We start from the raw sequence: 21,543 nt of genomic DNA on the forward strand, positions 1-21,543 counted from the left end.
ATCTTCTTCAGCTAGCAGTTTAAGTGTATTGGTCTGCATACACTGCAGAATGAAGCAGTGTTTCCATGGTGCTGGTTTTCTGTATAAGCATGTAATTTGCTTACATAATACATTGTGGAAACACAGGGCTCTTAAATCTTCTAGATTTTTTTGCAGTGTTGTATCTGTTGCTGGAACTATAGTATAAGGATATATAACTCTGTATATTGCAAGGTTGAAAAGTTACACAAAATTTTAAGCTGGTCATTCCTCTGTAGAAGAGTTTAGTCAAAACAAAGTAAACAAGTAAGGAGATGTTTCCCATTTACTGCTTATTAAAATATTTTGATTTTTAAACTGTTTGTCATTTGAAAGGTAAATGTTTTGCTTTATTCATGACCCCTTATCTTTTCTGAGTAGGGAATGCTGTTTTTTGGGGCTATGTTCAAAATGGAAAACAATATTTTTCTATCTCTACCTTGAAATGTTTTTTAGTGCTTTTTCCTTTTCCTGTTGACCACAGCTGTCAATGCTGTTTGGATTTTCCTAATGAAGTGCACCAGGATAAGAATTGCTGTCTGTTTGGTTCTTGCTACAAATAAAGTGTTTTTCTGAAAGCCTGTAGCACTAAATACTTGTCAGACAATATGAACACTATGCCTGAGGAGCTCAAAATATTAGGTGAAACTTGGAATCTCTTGTTTTACTCTTCTACGTTTGCCTCAGGGGCATGCAGGTAACTATTGAAATTCTTGGATTTTGTATTTCCTGGAAGCTGCCAATGTGTCACGTGTTCAAAGATGAAGCCACAGTGTCCCTATCTGACACTTGTCAGAGCAGTGTCACTGTCCCAGTGCTCAGTGCCATGCGTTGGACCTGACCACTTGTGACCTTGGTTCTTCAGTGGCATTCATCCTGCACAACTAGAGAGCAATGCCTCTCCTTTCCAAGTGCCAGCCAGGCACTTTCCAAATCCCACCCTGTTCAGGCAGTGCCCAAAGTGTGAGATTATAGGCTTCCTGTAAGTGGGTGGTGTTAGGAGAGCCTGCTTGTGAATGAATCTTTCTTGGAGAAATTAATGTGGGAAACTAGGATGTGTCTCTGGCTTATGCAGGAGCTTTTTAAACAAAATCCTTTGCATGTGCCCATCTTTCTTCCAGACTTGTTAAGATCTACATAGCTGTAGCAAAGCAGAGGGCCCCTTGGGTACTTCTAAATTGCCTTGGGCTATTTGGAGAGCTGTTGGTTGTGATTAGTTGAGACAGAGGGAAGAGTTACCACTTTAAAACTTGAATGTGAAGAATCCTTTGTAGTCTTTGCCTCTCAAGGTACCAATGGTACTGAAACTGCACTCTCTGCAGCCTGATTTTGCTTTAATTATGAATGTTATACCTTGAAGAACACAAGCCTTGCCTTTTTATAGAAATCTCCTTGGGGAGAGAGGCCATGACAATCTAATGTCAGGTAACATTTGCTTGAGTCTGCCAAGCAGCACAAGGAAAGATAGGTGTGTTTGCCCTGAGTTCACTGCAGGTGTTAATGACTGCACCTTTCTCAAATGCTCTTCCTGCACTGGGGCAACATCAGTGTTACTCATCTGTAGACACACAGATATCAGATATTCAGCTGAAGTGTCTGATTGGAAAAATGTAACTAAACCTAACAAAGAATATGCACTCAATTGATTTAAAAATAATGTAGAATATACTGATTGGAAGGCAGCTGCTTGAAAAGGACTTGGTCCTACATAAGACTGGTATCTTTTGTATTTGTTGTATAGGCGTTCTGTATTTGTTACCATAGGTTGTTCTCTGCAAATGAACTAACTTTAAAGAGTTAGAAAGGAAGAGGGTAACATTGCAAAAGCCTTCAGCAATGTCCCAACAGTAATAAGTACTTCTCAAGGTGTATCAAGTCCCCATAAGGGACTATTGGCCTAGTTACAATGAGTTACTTTAAAAATAAATAAATAAAGGGACATTTTGAATACCTGTGTCTGTGTTGAACAGCCTGCCAAAAGAGAAATCTTGCTTGGTGGGGGGAGGAAGTGAATGGTCATGCTACTCTTATTCTAGCTCTCTTTTTAGCGATGTGGTCAATTTATGGACTCCTAAGATAGAAGGTGTGGTTTTATCTCTTCCTCAGATTGGCAGAAGTACTTTCATGTAACAATACCATGCATTGTAGCTCACAGAATATGATCCAATTAGCATAGTACCTCTTATGCCTTAAATGGGCAGCTCTGACAATTTTGATTTAGACTGACTGTGATCATAAGCCTGATAAGAACTCATATCCTTATAGGACCTGAGTCACAAATAAGAAACTCCCTTCTGCTCAACCAGCACTTGAATGATAGTAATGATGTCTGTTGCTTGAGTTTATGCTGATTTCTGCTGTTTGAAATAATTGTTCTCATTTTATGTTGGAAACAAGTAAGCAGAAATGAAAGAAGCAAACTTAAACTAGAGTTGCATGCAAGGCTAACCGATGGTGCTTGGATGTCACAAAATAAAATGGTGAGATATTTTAAGTAATGTTAGAGGGCCAGGAAGATGATTTATGATCTCATTAGTTCTGTTGGGAAAATATGAAAGGCTGAGACATAATATTCTTGGAAGAAATGAAAATATGATTGTTTCTAGGCGTACATCCAGGGTTAAGTAGTTAAATGAGTATCTGCTTCACAGCAGATGCTTATAAACATTGGAACAAATCCTCGTTCAGCTTCGTAGGGGGAATGATCAAAGAAAGATATGAAACTCCCAATGCGAGCCACTGTATGAAGCTTCTGTTTTGGGGAAAAGTTCCAGCTTCTTACTGCAATCAGGCAGAGATTCTGTTTAGCTGGAAGTGATGTTATTCAGAGCCATGTCTAATCCTGACTGCTCTCTCTTCAAGCTGCTGACTCTGGTGATGAAAGCAAACTGTGTGGCAGAATCCCAGAAGGCAGCTGCCTGTCTGTCTATGCAGTGCCTACAGCAGTATTCTTCCCAAAGAAGATGTGAAGTTGAAGTAAGAATGAGGGACCTACTGCATGGCAGTCCGTAAATATCCCAAGCCCTGAAGCAGTGCTTATGCTGTGTAATACTGTTATTTTAATGCAATTTTAGTGTATTCTACAACTGAGAATAACTTAGAGAATGATTCTAGTTTTGTGTTTTCTCTCATCGTGAACAATGTGGCTTTTAACTGGGCACATCAATTAGTTTATATGCAAGAAAAAATTATGCAGCAGGCAAGCAAGCCTGTAGGAGAAGCTTAAATATTGTCTTGTCCACCTATCCTACTGCTCCAGGGCTTTCCACTATGACAGGTAGGCCAGAAGTGAACTCAGATGTTTGTGTATCTTTTTAAACCCTGCTAAAAAAAGATCAAACTACTAATCAGAAATAGATGAACAGCCCTGTTCAGGCTGGCTTAGACAAAACATCTTAACAATGAGTTCTGATGACCAAATTCATTATTCTTCAATACAATATATATTAAAATTTATCTGTTAGGGAAAATGTGTCTGACTTTGCTTCTAGTGAAATGCCTTTGCCCTGTGGCTGCAAGATGTCATTTCTCTTCCCTCAAGCTGTTTTTTCATGAAACAGTGAATGTTGAAGGCAGCCCTTCCGCTTGTGTCAAGCAACCCCCTGTAGCTTTAATCACACCAAGCTTTAAGTGTGAACTTCAGGCAATAGCTCTGAAGCTCATATTCTGACTTACAGGAAATAGTTCACATAGCAAAAATGAAGCAACATTTATTTTGCCACAGATGATGATTCTTTTATTAATACTGGTTAAGTAATGCATCCGAATTCTTCCTTTGTTGCAATGCATCATTTTTTTCTATGGCTGTGCTTTATAATTGATATTTTTAATATTGCACTCAGTGGAGGCTATGGATAAATACCTTTCCATTTTTGCATTTTTTTTATAGTGCCTTTCTGATAGGAAGTCATGGCACAGGAAGTGCTGTGCTTTGGGAAATAGTTTGTTATTTCTGTACTGGGCCGAACGCTGGTTTTGTGTCTTTGACGTAGATTATTCATCCTCAACTCTGGGACCAGCACAAGTACTTTAAAATGACAGGACTTGAGTGCCCTGCAACTGCAGGGAGCCAGAAAGTGGCGTTGTGGCAGCGCTGTGCTGCAGGGTCAGGCAGAGAAAGGATACGAAGCACGCATGGGCAGGATCTGCAGTGCAGAAACCAGAGGCTTATGGAACACCTTCCGAAACGGTGAAAAGATTCCTCCTTCAGATTCAAAGGGGTTCCATACAGTTCTGGTATTCCTTCACCGTCTGCAATTACACACTGTGAATCACTTAACTGAGTTCTGCTCGCAGGTACTCAGTACCCTCGCCTACTGATGAAGCCGGAGGCCGGGGACAGGTGCGTGACTACGCTTTGTACCTCCTCTGCCACAGCCGGAGCTGCCGCCCTTATCCCCGCCCCCTCGGGACTGACCCCCACAACCCCGGCGCTGGCGGCCGCCATTTTCTCGCCGCCTGCCGCTGCGGGGCGGTGCTTCGTGCCGCTTCCGCTTCCGCTGCCCTTGCTGCCGGCAGGAGGTGAAGGGACCAAGAGGCGCGATGTGGCGGAACCTGCTGGTGAGGGGCCCGGTCCCACGGGCCGGACTGAGGGGCAGCAAAGGCAGCGAGGCCTGGGGGATGTGGGGGGCCGCCCTGCTTTGTGCGGAGCCGAGCTGAGAGCCGGCCGCTGGGGCTGTGGGCGGGGGGCCCTGAGCACCTGTGTGTTCCCGCTGCAGACAGGTCCTGGGTAGGGCACGGCACGACGTCTGCAGGCAGGGAGGCTCCCGCGATGGCTTAGGTGAAGCCAATGGCTCTTCCTCCTTCCATCTTAATCTTAAAAGGAAATGGCTTCTGTACCGCTGTGGATATAACTAAAAGATTCCACTGTTTCTAAAATACCGTTTTTTCTTTATTTTAGAGTATTCGCCAGGTTTCCCAGAGGACCATAAGCACTGCTTCGCGCAGGCCACTGGAGAACAGAGTTCCTGAGAAGCAGAAGCTCTTCCAGGTATTGAAAGAACTCTGACGATACGGTGACGAGGTTTTAGCAGATTTAGAGTTGGAAGGGACCTCTGAAGGCCATCTAGTCCAATTGCCCTGCAGTGAACAGGGGCACCACAGCTACATTGGGTTGTCCAGGGTCTGATGCAGCCTTGCCTTGAAAGTCTACAGGTATGGGGGCATCAACCACATCACTAGGCAACCTATGCCAGTGCCTCACCATCCTCACTTAACAGATTTTTTCTTATGTCTAACCTAAATCTACCCTTTTTAAGATCAAAACCATTTCCCCTTGTGCTGTCACCACAGGCTTTGCTTAGGCTCTGCTTTTTTCCTGTAGCTTCTCTTTAGATACTGGAAGGAGATACTGAATACATCTCTTCTGATTACTATGCCACCTAGTGAGGAGTAGTGGTTCTGCAGTTGCCAAAGCAGTGGGTACTTAAGAGCATGCTCCCAGCTATGTGCCTCAACTTGGAACAGTAATTTCGTACTGAGGGTAGGTGAGACTAGGCTTAGCAATCTGAAAGGGGAAAACTGTTAATAGTTTAACTGTGCAGTAGTTTTTGTGTCTTATTGCTTTCCTTTCTGCTGAAAGAGAAGATCAGTCTTGCTGGAACACTACATGAGGAGCACAGTGCTCACTGAATGCTATGGGATGTGGGATATTGGTAAGGAAGGAACAGACAGATGATCAATCTCTACGTATTATATAGTTGGCCAAATACTGTTTCTTCCTCAAATTCCTCTCTTGTGTGAAGCAGAGTTAAGCTGGGCAGGACTGCCTGTCAGCAGCTAGGGGCAGGTTTGAACTCCAGAGCAGCATAAACTTGACAGCAAGCATAAAGATCCTGTGGATCCAGTGTTCAGGGAGCATCACTTCAGGTGGAACAAAACAGTCTCCTGTTTAAGAACAAATAATGGTAGAGAGAGGCTGCTTCTATTCCCTGTAGTAGAGTTTGAATGTGTTGGAGACTTATGGGAAGTTTCTAGGGATGGTAATCACTTACTGTGGGCCTGAGGGAGCTGGCAGATAGTGCCAGCAGTGTTCAGGCGTGTACCAGTTGCTGTTTTAGAAATGAAGATGCATGCTGTTACTACACTTTGATAGTAGGTGCTCACTTGGTACCAGAGCAAAAAAACTTGAAACACAAAGCTCAGAGCACAAAGTCTTCTGGAAGTACTGAAGATAGTTTGGGGAAAGAAATCTTCCAAGTAGTTCCAGTTATATTAACCTAATGTTACATGAACTGCATTTCAATAATTTATTTTTGTCATTTTGTTTTCATTAGGAGGATAATGGCCTCCCCGTGTATCTTAAAGGTGGGATCATGGATGGTCTGTTGTACAGAGTCACCATGGGTTTGACAGTTTTTGGTAAGGCTCCTACTAAAACATTTGTGCTTTAGTACACTTTCCAACCTGCTAAGATTAAAATACTTTTTCTGGTACAATCTCCAGCATGACCGACACAGTACTATGTACTAGATACTCCTTTAGAATCCATGTAAAGATGTTAGGCAAAGCTAAAATAACTCATAAAGCTTATTTTGAAAGGGAATAAAATGTAGTTATAACACATGCACACCCTAGTTTTCTTTTTGGCTCGACTCTTTAATGCTGGGTGTTACCGGAGTTACTGAGGTTTCACATGATGTAAAAATTAGTGTACTATATCAAAAATTTATGGTATTGCCTTTATTTAGCCTCGTTGCTATTTGTTTATATGGTTCTCTAATACCCTGTAACTTAACTGTGTTGTTCTAGAGGATTTTCTGTTCAGTTACCATAACAATGAGTAACCAGTACTTTATTGTCATCTGCGCAAGTTCTGCAAACCTCCTTCTCCCACTTTTTTTCTGTACTTTTTTTCTTTAAAATTTTTTTTGCAGACTGTGGAGAGCTTTTTATGATTTTTTTTTTGTTTGTTTCTATAGAATACAAATTGCAAAAAAAAATAAATTGTTGAGGTATGGTTATGGAAATATGCTGTGTCTGAGCTGCAATTGCTTATTGTTAGTGTTCTGGGAAAGGAAAGCTGACTCGTAAGAAGCTCTATTTACCATTCTGAAAATACTTCTTTGTTTCTTTTTTTCAGGAACTGGCTATGTTCTTTATGAACTGCTGATGGCTTCAATGCCCAAGAAGCAGAAATGACTCCAAAATGCCCTAGTGACTATCATCTCTTCGTCCAATTCCATGTGACCATGATGGCAGCTTATAGTTACTATAAGCATCTGGTTTAATGCTTGAAATCCTAATTTAACTGTAACATGTTAACTGCAATCAATAAAGCAGTTTTTATGTTGCTTTGAGGTTGTTTGGACTATATCCTATGTTCTCCATTAGAGTGGATTTTACTTTTGGTGTGTGTACAGTGAGTTATAAATGTGCTGATCTCTTAACTGTATGAATGTTTGTTTTCCGATGTGGTTTATGTTGGCACTTCAAAGATGAGTTGAATATCCTGAACCCTTTCAAGAAAGTGATACCTCCTCTTTGTTACAGAAATTTTGTCTTGCTTTAGCTGAGCAAATTTATCTTGAAATAAATAATCAGAATTAGACAAAGTCACAAAACCTATATGGAAGTGAGTGAGAATTTGGTAATTCTACGTTGTTGCTGTCAGGCCCAGTTGTTGGAAGATCACCTGAGGTTACCTGGTAATGTAATGGACTTAGGAACAACTTGTATCTGAAGTAGGTAATGCTGTTACTGAGAATGCCTGCCATATGAAAACTATCTCTGTGTTGATGGATGACATGAGAATCATTTAACTCAAGCTCCCCTCGTGCCTCTTACTGGGCCGACTATAGCAGTTGTTGAGGTAGCACATTTCTGAGAAACTGTTAGCTGTGCATTATAAAACCAATTAGGTTTTATGTTCCTAAACGCAATTTGGGCCTTTTTAGTCTTGCTGTCAAGTCAGTTCCTGGGGCTCATTGTGTGGTTCAACTTGTTTTACTTCAGACAGTGCTGAAGTGGCATTCAGAAGCATTTTCAGCTCCCACGCTCAAAGATGGAAATGAGATGTGGGGTCATATCCTAGAAGGGTGTATTTTGGAAACACCATTCTCATATGTGGGATATTCCCACTGTGCAATTCCATATGTGGAAAGTTTTCTAATAGTCCTGGGAGGTGAGAGGCATGTGCTGGGGTGGGATCTCACAATTCCCATCAGTCTCTCCCTCTGTTACCGACATCGACAGTAACAAAACAGTCCTCTGTTTCCCTTTATGTCCTTGTTAGTCTGGTGTTGATTGCGTAACAAATAGAACTTCTAAAAAAAAAAAAAAGAATTCATCAAAATAATCCATTGTTTCTCCTCTTAAGGACACAGTGGGTTTTTCAAAATGTGGCAATGAACGCAGAAATCTAACTTCCTATTACAGTGCTATTTTAAGCCTTTTTTGGATAATGTTGGTTTAAAATTTTTCATTGCTATTCCAAAGAACCAGAATATGATTGTTAAACTTGAGGCAAGTGGGAAGGGAAGGGCCAGCATAGAATAGGATTGGGAATTAGGACAATGTTCTTCACTGGAGTGTGGTGGGCAAGGCCCCGAGCTGTCAGAGTTCAAGGGGAGTTTGGACAATGTTCTCATACACAGGGTGAGAATTGGGGTGGTGCTGTGCGGAGCCGGGAGCTGGACTTGGTGATGTAGGTCCCTTCTGTCTGGGGATATTCTGTGGTTCTATACACTTTTATTATTGAGTGTGATATTATGTGGTATGGAGTATCACTTCGGTCCATGTGGGTCAGCTGTTCTGGCAGGAGTAGAGGGGGAATTGTCCCAAGGAGGTTTTGGGGGGAGTTGGAGAGAGTGTTGAAGCTTACCAATGCAGTTCAGCAATAGTCAAAACGCTGCTGTGGTGATTCTAGCTCCTGTAAACAGTGCTGTGGGCATCAGCAGCTGAGGGGCCCATGCAGCAGCACAAAGCGAGCAGCAGAAGGATCTTCATGCTAGAACGTTATCTGACCTTACAAGTAGAGCCTGGTAGCATTACTTCAACAAAATCAGAAACCCTCTACTGACAAAAGGCTGTTTTGGAAGGGTGGCCCCATGTCTCCACAGAATGCCTGGGGCGTTGGGAGCAGCTGCAGGGTGCAGCCCTGCCTTCCTTAGGGCTAAACTTAATGGAACATGGTCAGAATTATCTGAGGACCTTTTGGATCCCTGTGGGTTTTTTATGAGTAGAAGAAATTAAAATGAGTAGCTTGTACTGTTCCACACTAACTTGAAAAATGATAAATTAAAAAAAAAAGTCAGTAATAAGTCACAGCTTGCTAAACACTAAACGCACTCAAATTATGTGCTTTTCTTGCCTGTTTCTATTACCATTATGTTTAATTACTACCCTTCCACCAATTCGTTCTGGAGCTAAATATTATGCTGATGTACAATATTGCTACATTACTGCAGTCCTGTTTTTGATCTGTGTATGCAGTATTTTCTCTTTTCTGAAGAGAACCTCTGGTTCATGTAAACCTTGTATTTTTACTTTAACAGTTAGTTAGATATGGTGATTTTTGTGAAGTTGTGCGCCAGGGGAAGGAAAAGCCTCTTGGAGTCAAGGGTGTGGGAATGCTGTCATGGCCTTTGCTGGGCTGCATTGTTCTAAGTACCATCCCAACATATTCTGCTGGGTAGGCAGTGAGTACCCCATATCTGCTACTTCCCTTGCCACCCTATTGTTCATTATTTAGCCTGTTAAATTTACAAGCTTTTAAAGTTAACAGAGGAAGGTTACTAGTGTGCCAGTTTTGAATGAATTAAAAGCAATGTTCATGCCGCTGCAAGAGTAGTGATAATTTGAATAACAATCAGACAGATGCAGCAAATAACAATTAAATCAAAGATAATGTTTTTCTAGGTTAAACATCCCTTTCTGAGACTCCAAGTGTACACAGCCATGTTTTTCTTCCTCCTTTGGGAAGGTGGCTCAGAGCTATCTTCTCTTAGACCTGGGCCCTGGGCTACCTTTTCCTGGCTACTGAACAGATGCACAGGTCCAGGTAGCCCATCACACACACACATTTCTCCAGCAGAAGTCTAATATGCAATATTGCAGCTTCCTAAAAGAAAGCATGAAACAATTTCACAAACTCTCAGAAGTAAAATGAAAATATGAAAGAGATTTCTAAGTATATGGTATTATCTGTACTTTTTTTCCCCCAAATTTCAGAGTGAAAATACCACTTTTCCAGTGTTGTTCACCTTGGGTATCACTGCTCTGAACAAGGAAAAGGCTGAGTTTATTTTAGTATCTGTTGTGTTCAGCTATCCTTCCTTTTTCTCCCATTTTTTCCAATTTTGTTATATATGTAGGAGCTGGAGGTTTATCTTCATAACTACTACTATGAGTCAGATCTTCAAAGGCACACAAAATCAAATCTGATCCACCTGACTTGACCTCAAGTGAGGTGTGTATGTGATGAGTAAGTCAGAACCAACATATCTTTCGTGCACGTACTTGTGAAATTGTTTTTTTTAAAAGGAAATTTCTTTTAATAATAACTACTTTTTGTTCTAGCTTGTCTGAGTCTTTACACTTTTTTTTTCTTCCTTTTTTCCCCCCAGAATTCAGCCACAGCTGCTATAAAAATAATGGCTTGTCCAGAAATGCAATCTGAGCCAAGGGATCCCTTGGCTGTACTCTGCTGTTTGTATGAATACAAGTGTTCAAGACTTCAAGCTCAGCGGGCAGCACCAAAGAGCTGTGAGATGTGTTTTGGTACATTTCTCCACAGTTGTTCTTCTGGTTACAGATTTTCTCTAAGACTAACTGGTTACAGACTTCCCTGGCAAACTTGGTAAGTGAAAACCCACTGCTATCTGTTTTCTCCATAAAGCATATCATCCCCTAAATCTACTTGGCCAGGATTCCTGCTTGTTAGTGTTGTGGCAAGCTGAATTCACTTGAAGGGCATATGAAGGATTTCAGAGAAGTTTGTTACCGCATGCAGTGTCAACCCAGCTCTCCTCAGCTCAGCTCTGTGGGGAGTGCCACTGCCTGTGCACAGTGCACTCTGTTCATAAAATATCCCCTCCCACTGCTTGTAGCCTGCGGCCTCATGGAGAACGCTCCTGAAGAGTGATGAGTCTGTCCTTTCCTGATATGTTTCCTTATTTGAGTTTCCAGGCCACCAATCTGAACTTTCAGAAAACTGAAGAGATCTTTCCTCTCCTGACTGCTGCATGCAGTGCTTGTAATTGTCTTTCCTCACCCATCCTGGTGTTTCACTGTTACAACCAGTTTGCTCTTTTCTCTGGAGAAACCATCTGTTCCCTGTATTGTCAAGGCTTCGCTGGGTGCAAAAAAGACAAGGGGCTTTCTGGTGATGGCAGAAATAAACTGAAAAGGTTGGATCAGTGAAGATCAAATAACATGCAAGCTTCACATACAGCAGAACTTAGAAGATGCTGTAGTAGACAAAACAGGAGGCTTAGAGGTTTAGAATTACCTGAAATAAGGCTTTCTAAATTTAGTTGTTACATACCATAAATGAGATGACCAAAAATCGTGGTTTAACCTGGCAGTAAGCTGAACACCACATAACTGTTTGCTCACACCCTGCTCCCATAGGGATGGGGGAGACAACTGGATAAAGGTGAAACATGTGAGTTGACAGTTTAATAGGACAGAAAAAAGAAGGTAAAATAATAATGATAAGCAATCACTTCAATCAATACTTGTTTGAATGGAGATGTAAAATAGGGGGGAGCAAGAGGATATGTTTAATAGTAAGATATCTTTATTATTAGAGCTGTGTTAAGGAATAAGTCCTCTTGAGCTCACCTGCAGACACAGCTCCCTGTGATTTCACCAGGAGCAGTAGAAGAACTGAAGGTATTCAGCTGAAATGCTTTGCATATGCTTCAGCTGTCACAAAGATCCAGAGACAACTTGAACTGTCTCCTAATTTCCTTGGATTAAAATTTTTGTATGGCACTTCTCAGGGCTGAAAGAGGCATGTGGTTGTTTGTTCAGTGTTATGAACATCCAAAACAGCAACAAAAAAAAAAATAGTTGTAGATGACTGTCTTTCATTTTCCACAGAATTTTCCCGATTTTACCAAGAAAGCTAGGTTGCGCAGGAACTAAGTACGTGATCTGTCTGTAATTAACCAAATTAACCGTCTATGAAAATCTCCCAGTATCATTCTCATCAGTGTGATAGAAATGTTATACATAGCTATCTTGGGATGCTCTTTGGAAAAAAGAAGAGACTCAGTGCTGCTAGAGCTGATGAGGTACTGCTACTCCCAGTGCCCGTGAGCAGCTCTTGTTCCCAGTGGGATGCAAGGAGGAGGCTGGGGCTCCTGCAAGACCTTTAAATGTACCCTTTCATTACTTGAATTATCTGTGTTCACGTAGTATCAAAATGATTCCACAACGTTTCATCTCAACATGAGCATGCACTTACTCTGGATGACTAATGCCACAGGATCTGAAGTTTATAATGGAAAGGCTGACACGCACACATGCAATGTTATCTATCGTAACACTATGCAAAAAGGAATTATATGATTAAACACTTTAATGATCTCTACTGCCCAGTGGGGAGCTACAAGTCCCAAAGGAGTCAGGCCAACGGTGTTATCAAAGTTTATTCAGAGATCTCTTAGGAGCAGTAGAGCACATTTTGCTAAATATAATGTGTTGTGCTAATATGTGGAGCAACTGACTGGGGCCATTGTGTCATAGTGCTGGAGTGCAGTGTGTCGCGAGGTGGGTACATCTCCTTCCTTTGGCAGAGGTTTACAGAAACAGATGCCTAAAGTTAGACTCTTAAACTTGTATTCAGGCTTTTACATAAATTGCCTGAGTTTTTAGAAGAGCAATACCAAGAATCCCTTATATTAAAATAATTTAAATAATAGAAACAAGCTTGCAACAATAGCACTGATGGGCGTTATTATTTTGGGAACTAGTACTCAAACTAAATTATCATATTTCTGGGAAGAAAAGAAAGGAATGACGACTTTTAGTTACCTCAGCAATTTCTAAAAGGAAGTCACAAAGACTTGGGAATAGTGCAAGAGGGACATCAACTGTATGACCAGGCAGTAAAAGTAGAATTTGATATATTTTACAGTTGGACAGGAACTTCTGTCATAGCCCTTACCTCAATGTTAAAGTCTGAGATCCAAAAGCAGAAGAGTTGGAACTAGAAATCACTTCCATTCGAGCAGCTCTCGATCAATATCACATCCAATCTGCTCAGGCACTGCTAATTTCCTTAACTTGGTCTTTATTAGCATTTGGAGGAATTTAGATGCTGGGGTCCTAAATGTGGATATCTTAACCCGGAACCGAATGCCACCTAAAGTGACCATGCAGGACAGAGCAATGGATGCAGCCAATGGACTTGAGAAGCAAAGCTGTGATGGTGAGACGCACGCTATGGAGTGCAACTTCTTGTCTCTTGGCAGCTTCTTGGCCTCTCTTGGGGCCCCCTGCAGAGAGGGGGTTCTGCAGGTTTTATTAGAAGATGAGGTCCTAATTAAAAAAAAGGGGTTTCATCTTGTAATTGGTGCTGTTCTTAAATAGGGAAGATCGGAATGATGGAGTAAAGCCGAGTAGCATTTCAGAATGTGATTTGTGTCTGAAAAACTGTTTGTTTAAAAATACTGTGCATTTTATTTTGTTGTTGTTGTTCTTTTTGTTTTTTGTAAATTTTAAAACAGAAAAAGATCCTGCAGCTAGGAGCAAGCACATTTCTGCAGACCAAGAATACACCATAACAGAAATCAGGCACGTTCAATAAAAGGGAGTGACTAACAGAGTAGTGAGGCCAGATGGAACACATCCAGGAGAGTGGAGGAAAGGGCATATGAGAAGAGACATTTTAACAGCTTCCTGTGAAGTCTCTCTGCAAACAGTGGAGGTGTTGATACATGAGAGAGATGCTGAACTCCAACAGGTGAAACAGGCTGCCAGCAAAGGGTGAGTAGCAGCTTTCAAGTATCCTTTAATAGCAGAAACCAAACCCAATTGTTGTCTGTTTACACAACAGAGTGCTTCTGATACTGAAGCACAGGGCAACATCTATTTATAATCCAAATAAATCTTATGTTCTGGTATTTGGAACTGTCAGCATTCAACATATTGGGAAGCAGCAGCCACAAAGCTGCATTAAAAAATAGCAATTTGAATCTGCATTGCTTTACTCAGTGCATTTTCCCCTTTAGTTTCTGTACAATTATGTCTTGTGCAGGAGAAGCAAATTTCTTTTTAAACATTAGCTCATATGGAGTTCACAGATATCCAGATGGGTTCTTCCTAAGCAGTGCTTTCAATGTCTGTGACCTAAGCTCTCGCTTGAGCCTTCATTTATTCCACAAAAATTCAAAATTTCCATGCTCATCAACAGGAGTTTCCTGTGGCAGGTGACAGATACAGAAGAATCATGGGCCTAATGGATGAACCTGTAGCCTGGACTATCCAGCTGCCTGGGGTGCTCCCCAGCCATGTCCTGGCCTCAGTTTTGCCCCTTGTGAATATTCTTTTATTCTTTTGGATAGCAAAAAGCTGTGGTGAGTACCAAAACCTGCCAGCTTGGGTGCTGAGGCACTGGGACTGGGGTGGGAAGAAGAGGAGGTGATGACCATGGAGTGAACCTGCCCTTAAATTTTGTAAAAAGCCGAAAGTCTACATGAAGACATGCTGGAACAGCGGAAGGTTTTTGGGCAAGACTGATGGGGTCTGTAGCTCTGGCAGTCATACGCAGGAAGGAATGTCTCAGTCTACTTCTTCGCTCTCACCCTGAGTTTGCAGAGATGACATTTACACAAACCTTTTTTTTCCATATTAAACCAAGACTATTTTTTGTTGGATCATCAGAAAATATAGATTTCTCTGGTGTTAGGTTGAATTATTTTTCCTCCTAAATCATTTTTCTTTTCAATTAGCAGGTCTATACTCTGTCAGTGACTTATTTCTGATTGGTGTACTCATTGTCCAACTGTAGACAACATACAATTTACTTAATGCAGAGGATCATTTAGTGGGAACCCCTTACCTTTGTGGCTGTGACTGGAACGCAGTAAGATGTAGTGTGACACCTGACATATACATTAAGGAAAATTGCACTGGTTTCACAGGGGAGTGAAGATCAGGATCCTGTTGTGGACCAATGAATCAGCTTCTTTGAGATGAAGCATCTTGGTTTAGGGATGTTTTAATATGAAATGCATTTTGGTATGTATAGAAAGGACTATACAATTATTGCATCTATTTTTTAAATTAATTTTAGTACTCAAGTTTTGATATTAAAAAAAATAACTGCCTACAGATTAGCTGGCTTTCATAATACTCCCAAATCACATCAAGAACCCCCATTCCCTTCTATTTATACCTCTGCATTTGAATGATTTATTTGCTTTTCCAGTTCTGCTTATTTGGAGCCACAATCTTTCCTTCAGAGCATCACGTGATAGGAAAAAATCAGTTGCAGAAATTAAAGAAATAAACAGTCGCTGAGGAAAACACACCTGGTGAGGCAGAGAATAATTCCATAGCTGTGGCACTCCCCAGGGGCACTGCTTCAGTACATGGGCAGACTTCAGGCAGACCAAGTTTTCTCCCAACACTGTTTGTGTAAGAAGCCATTCCTCATTATGAGAGGTCAGATGAGGGCTGCTCTCTGAATACCGCTCTGAAGTGAAATTATCCCAATAAATAAACACCAGGCTGAGTTCCTCTCGTGCCACTGACTGGAAATCTCTCAGGGAAGGCTGGGCCTCTAGGAAGCTGGCTGCTGTATTTTTCCTTCAGAATCTGATGGATGCAGATATAATACTGTGCAATATTAACTTGATGGCTGGTTCAAGAAGGAATAAACAGTACACTGGAAAGTTCTACCTCTTTGTTGTAAGGAAAGAATGAGCCTCCTCAGTGACTGCATTACAGCAATGTCTGATTTCAATATGCTGTAGTGATGGATGCAGTGAGAGAGGCAGAGTACAGGTGGGACAGATGCAGGTAGGTGCCAGAGGGCACTGGTAGCAGCTTGGCCTGCAGGGCAGCACTGAATGCTGTGTCCATGCAGTGTTCAATATTCAAGGAGCAGACACCTTTCTGGACTCTTCCTCTGTGCAGTGCTTATATGGCTGTACATGTATGTAAGAATAAAGCTTCTGTCACATTCATGCATAAGAGCAGCTTCAACTGTCAGGAAGCCACAAATTCCAAATCTAGTATGATATCCACATGGAAAACGATATTCAAGGTCCTGAAATGCAGGACGTCCTGTTTTCTTTTGCCCTGGCAACACAGCCTGAGGAAACAAGGAGAGGTGCCAGAAGCACAGAGTAGCCCAGTTCAGTCTAGACCCCAAACCAGTCCAAATTTTCTAAGGAATTCCTGGATTCCTGCAAAATTGCTATTGCATAACCACAAAAGAGACAGGAAGCATTATTAAAAGTATAAATACAAATTAAAGTCTCAATTTTTATACTGAGATTTGACCCAAAGTTTCATTTTATTCAGTTTAAATAGCAAACAAAATGACAGGGCTGGAGTGCATGGTCTTAATGTGTTTAACACTTGTCTAAGAAGCAAGCAGACAGGAGAGTGTTAGTAAATGTTTATGCATTTCAGACATGCTTTCTGCATCACATATTATGCACTCAGCCTATGAATGTACATAGCAACAGAGCTGATTAAAAACAACCATTTTGCCTTTTAATTGCTGTGATATATGGCAACACAAAGCCAAAATGTAGTTGGTTAGTGTGTTTTGCATGTGAATGATCTGAGTGGGAACATGGTCAGTACTGCTGGAAAAAATCATGGAAGAATGAAATCCTGCTGCCCTTGGAATCGATCAGTTATGTGCTCTTGCCTTGAGAGTTATTTTGCTCCAAGAAGTGAAGCAAAGCTGCTCAGCTTGAGGAAAGGGGGAGAGTGCCCTCATCACACCTACATCACTCATCTATATGGTGTCAGTGCCTGCGTGGTCTGCTGATTCCAGTGCCTTCACTCACATAACTCCAGGTGTAAAACCAGCAGCAAAGCATTTAGATATTTTAAAACAATTTCTCCAAGTGACTAAATTTTTTAATAGAATAATACGTATCATGTTCCATTCCCATAATTTGCATTGATTGATTTCAACAATTAAATGTAAAATCTTGGTCATCCGATGCCAGAGAAACCCACAGCACATTGTGAAACTGTCTTGGTGCACAAGTGATAAAAGCACTTCTGCTTTAATTCATCTCCTGTGGAAGGACATTTCATTGTGACCATTCTCCTGGAAGTGCTGTTCCCATGAAATGCCACATTGACATTGATGTTCTTGGTGCGTGATGTGTTTGCTCAGGAAATGAGATGAAAATTAGAACCTCAGAATTAATTTCTTAGAAAACCCATTTTTTTTAATTTTTTAATTTTTTTTTATTTTTTATTTTTTTTTACATATCAGCTCTGGGTAGGAAGAAATGAAATTCCCTGAGAAAATGCCAACGAAGAAAATCTAAGCAGACAGCTGGGCAAGGGGTGAACAGGTCAAGAGTATCTGAGGGTTTATCAGCAGAGATGTTGCTTTTGGGAAGCACGTGTTATCAACACCAGACAGCTGAAGCCATGGCATGTCCCTGAGAGCAGCTGACTCACTTCCAAAGTGTCTGAAAATGTCAGAGCACGTCTTCTGGTTATCACCTTCTTTTCAGCATTCGGGCTGTGATGCTGATTCCTGGACAATTGCAGAGATGAAGGTGGCCGGATTCAGCTCGGGAAGGACACGTCCTCCTGTCCACACATCCTCGATCTCCCAATCCTGAGGAAAGCGCCTGGGAGCCGTCCTTCCACACATTACCGGCTCCTGCTATCGGCCACTTCCACCCAGATGTGCCCCGTCCCGATCCCTCGGAAGCTCACGTCTGTGCAGAAAGCTGACGTGGGGCCAACACACCGCTGAAATCTCCCAGACCTCTTCCAAACAGGCTCTCTCCACGTAAGGGAGGTGTTGGCCTGCTCCTCAATTTTACATTCAATTTTTCTTTTCCCCTTTGTCTGCTCTTTGCCGTGGCCTTCATTAATCCTTTTTGTTACTGTTGTTATTTTTCTTACTTTCTTTCTCATTTATTTCTTTATATTTATTTGTATTTCTCAGCCTGCCCCTTCCTGACCCCCTGCCGCCCCACACCTGCGCTCCGACGCGGGCCGCTCCACGCCGCCGCCGCCGCCGCCGCCAGGGGTCGCCGCCGCCCCGCGGATGCAGCCCCGCGGCATGGGAGGCCGGGTGCGAGGCGGGATACTCTGCCACCATCCTGGCCGCCGCCTCTCCTTTTTCCGCGTCCTTGTGCCGCGGACCCCTTGGTTTTTGGCCACGGGAGTGCTGGAGGAGAATTTTCGCAGGGGTGGGAGCAAGGCCCCCGCGGTGCCCGGTTCCGTGCCTCGAGCAGGCAGCCGGGAGCGGGGAAGCACCGCGGAGCCCCTCGGCGCGGCGCGCTCCCGGCTCGAGAGGCGCTGCTGGTGTTGAAGGTTCCCGCTGTCGGGCAGTGAGAGGGGTTCGCCCCCGGGGCCCCAAACGAACGTGGGAGGAGGTGGGCTAACGCGCGCACGGTATGTGTGTATAGGATGCTTAGGCTGGAGGGCGAACGCGTCTGGTTGCGTGAAGATGACTATTAATGGGTTATTTGGTGGCTGCGCGCCGTGCCGCCCCGAGGTTCCCCGCGGGGACACCCCACGCGCCCGGGGACTCAGATTTTCCACCGCTCGCCCCGTCTCCCCCCGGGCGCGGCGACGGGGCAGGCGGGAGAGGGCGGCGGGACGGCCCCTGCCCCCGGGCGCGCTGCCGCCCGCCTCATGCCGCAGGAATGCGCGGAGGTATGCGCCAGTTTCCAGAAGCGGATCCCCTTCCCTGCTGGAGCGGAGCGGCGCATATATCATCCGGTGGCAGCAGTCCACCTTCCCTGCAGTTTCGTAACCGCTTACGAGGGTAAATTGAGAGTTGGGAACAGCCCTCTATTAAGTAGCAGATTGAAGAGAGACTCTTCCCACTTGGAGAAGGCGAGTCTTCCCCGACGGACCCCTCGCGTCGGGAGCTACAGTCATCGAGGCGTCTCCCCCGCGCCCGGCTGCTGCCTCCGCTCCTCCTTCGCCGCCGCTGCTACGCGCCGCTCCCTCCACCAGGTGCCCCCGGAGCTTCATCCTTTCTCCTCCTCCCTCTCTCCAGGTCCGACGGCCACTGCTACGGGCACCGCCACCGACCCGGAGCCCCGCAGCCCCCCGGAGGTCGGTGCTGCCGGCAGCGGGGCTCTGCCCTCCTCCCGCACCCCGCACGGCGCTTTGAGTGCGGCGGCAGCAGGGGCTGGGAGCGTGTGCCGGGGGCTGCCCGGCGCCGGGATCTCCGTCCCCTCGGGGGATGCCCGGGCAGTGGCTGCCGGGGATCGCTCTCCGCCTCTCCCGTGCTGTTTGCAGATCTCCGGCATTCTTTCTCCTTCCAGTTTTTATGTCTTTTGACCCATCTACTGGGTTCTCCTGTTTGTTTCTTTGTTTCTTAGAGGGTGTGTGTATATGTATGTAAAGCATGAAAATAGTAAATTTCGCTCGCTGCATCGTTTGGAAATATTATGGCTAACCTTTGTGGGTTTGAATTAGCATGAGATCAGACTGCTACCGGTGAAAGCCCGGTATTAGAATGGTTTCAAGATAAAAGCTGTGGTGGTGCTGCGAAGGCGGCTTTTGGCCATGCTCAGCCCGCACAGGGAGCTCTCCCTGCAGCCTGCAGGCTTGCTTTCACATGTCCAGATTTGAGAGAAAGAAATGGAGTGTTTCAATGCGGGCGATGGGTGTTTGGATGAGAAGTTTTATTGCACAAAAGAAAGATGTAGACCGGGAGCAGTAGACTTGCAGCAGTAATGAGCTCCGAGGTGCCGCTGCGAGATGATTGATTTCTGTTGCTCTTCTCAAGGATCAAAAGATGGCACTCGAAGCCCACGCAAGCTTCCCAGGACTAAAGTCCTTTTAAACGCTGGGTTTAGGCGATCCTTAACTCGCTGCACAGTGTGTTAGCTGCACGAGAGGACAGCCGCTTCCCACGCAGAGCGGTGGCAGGATCGCGGAGCTCAGCGCTGTTTAATGCCAACCTCGGTGCTTATGTTAGTGTCAGGGACTCGACGCGGTCAGTTTTGCTCTTCTGCTTACGCACTGGAGGTGTCGCTGGACTGAAATGATCGCTTGGTTTTGCTTTGAGCTCGCTCTAATGCTATGTGCAGTTGGCTGAGGCAGCGCACCCAGCTGCCCTGCAGACGGCCGGCAGAAGCCTTTCAGGCTCGGTGTCAATAACCGGGAAAGGCATGCCTGGATCTCGGTAGCGTTTCCTGGATCTGGCCTCTGAATGTGCATTGCTGGCTAGTTCCCTAGGTGGCAGAATATTTTCCCTTTTGGCTGTTTCTGTGGGCTAACGAGTTATGTATTTTTCTTTTATTTTGCTCTTGGCACCTTCCCGATAAAATCTGTTGCCTAATTGCTTGCGGAGTTCTCTTTCCTCCAGCCTAATTATGATGGATGATATGTGATGCATTTATAGCTTTGTTCAACCAAATTACCCCTCCCTACTTCCTGAGCTAAAAAAACACTTATATGCCTGTGCAAGGAGGGGCATGCATACTAGCCCTTACTTAGAGGAAAAATCATTTGTAAGTTTTGCTGGAGGAAGTGCGAGCAGTTTGACATGACTTTGAGCAGAGAGATTTGAAAAGGTAGAGCTGCTTGCATCTAGAAGCTGCTAACCTGGCCCAATCCCACCTGTTTTGCTAGACAACCTGCAGGGATTGCAGGACTCTTTGGCCTGCCCGCTCTTTATGGTGTATTTGAAATCTGTTTTCTCTCAGAATTTGTAAATGAATTATCAGATGTTGAAACATCGTGGCTAGACAGACGTGTCAGGTTTCAGCTGTGTTACATACACTTCTGTATAATCTATTTCAGACCTTCGAGAAATGAAGAATAGCACATTCGTAGGCAGAACACTTCAAAAAAAGTTTTATTATGGTTTCCAAATTGCCTTGAGACCACTAAAACCCAGCTAACTAAGTGCTTCAGCAGCTATGAAAAAGGAGCCGAATAAAATCCCCAGCTGAAAGAGACATTTGGTTGATTGAAGGCAGCAGTGACCTCTGAATTAGCTATCATGGCACTCGCGATGAAGTCATGGAGCTCCCTCCTGGCTCCTGCCGTGTGGAGGCGCACAGCTTTGCACGTTAACCCTGGCGAGGTTAAAGCTGTGTGTGCTACCGGGATCAGGAAGGGTTCGGTGACAAAAGGCACATTATTGCGAGAATGGACTTGAGTTAGTCATGCAGATCTGTCACAGTTTTGGATCACTTTCAAGTCTAGAGGTTTTAACCTGGTCCCGTGGGTGGGTGCTGGGGATAAGGGAACAAAGTGAAATCCCCCTTCGTCTTTCTTATGTCTCATGAATACACCCACGCAGCCCTCTAATCCATGCATATGATTTCCTTTCTTCCTCTTTTTGCCCCTACTGCTGCAGATTCATTCATGTTGTTGTGAGCTGAAAGGGCAGCC

The 21,543-nt window shown here is 43.8% G+C and overlaps 1 protein-coding gene across 1 annotated transcript; it reads left to right on the top strand.

Moving 5' to 3' along the window:
• Window positions 1-4,560: 4,560 nt before the first annotated feature.
• COX7A2 (cytochrome c oxidase subunit 7A2) lies at window positions 4,561-7,158 on the top strand (the record flags this gene model as incomplete). The annotated part of the gene is made up of 4 exons (XM_079550147.1): window positions 4,561-4,578; window positions 4,919-5,008; window positions 6,294-6,378; window positions 7,100-7,158. The coding sequence occupies 4 exons, from the start codon at window positions 4,561-4,563 to the stop codon at window positions 7,156-7,158; spliced, it is 252 nt and encodes an 83-aa protein (XP_079406273.1).
• Window positions 7,159-21,543: the final 14,385 nt, after the last annotated feature.

Source organism: Tetrao urogallus (genome assembly GCF_951394365.1).
Source record: "Tetrao urogallus genome assembly, chromosome: 2".
NCBI lineage: Eukaryota > Metazoa > Chordata > Aves > Galliformes > Phasianidae > Tetrao > Tetrao urogallus.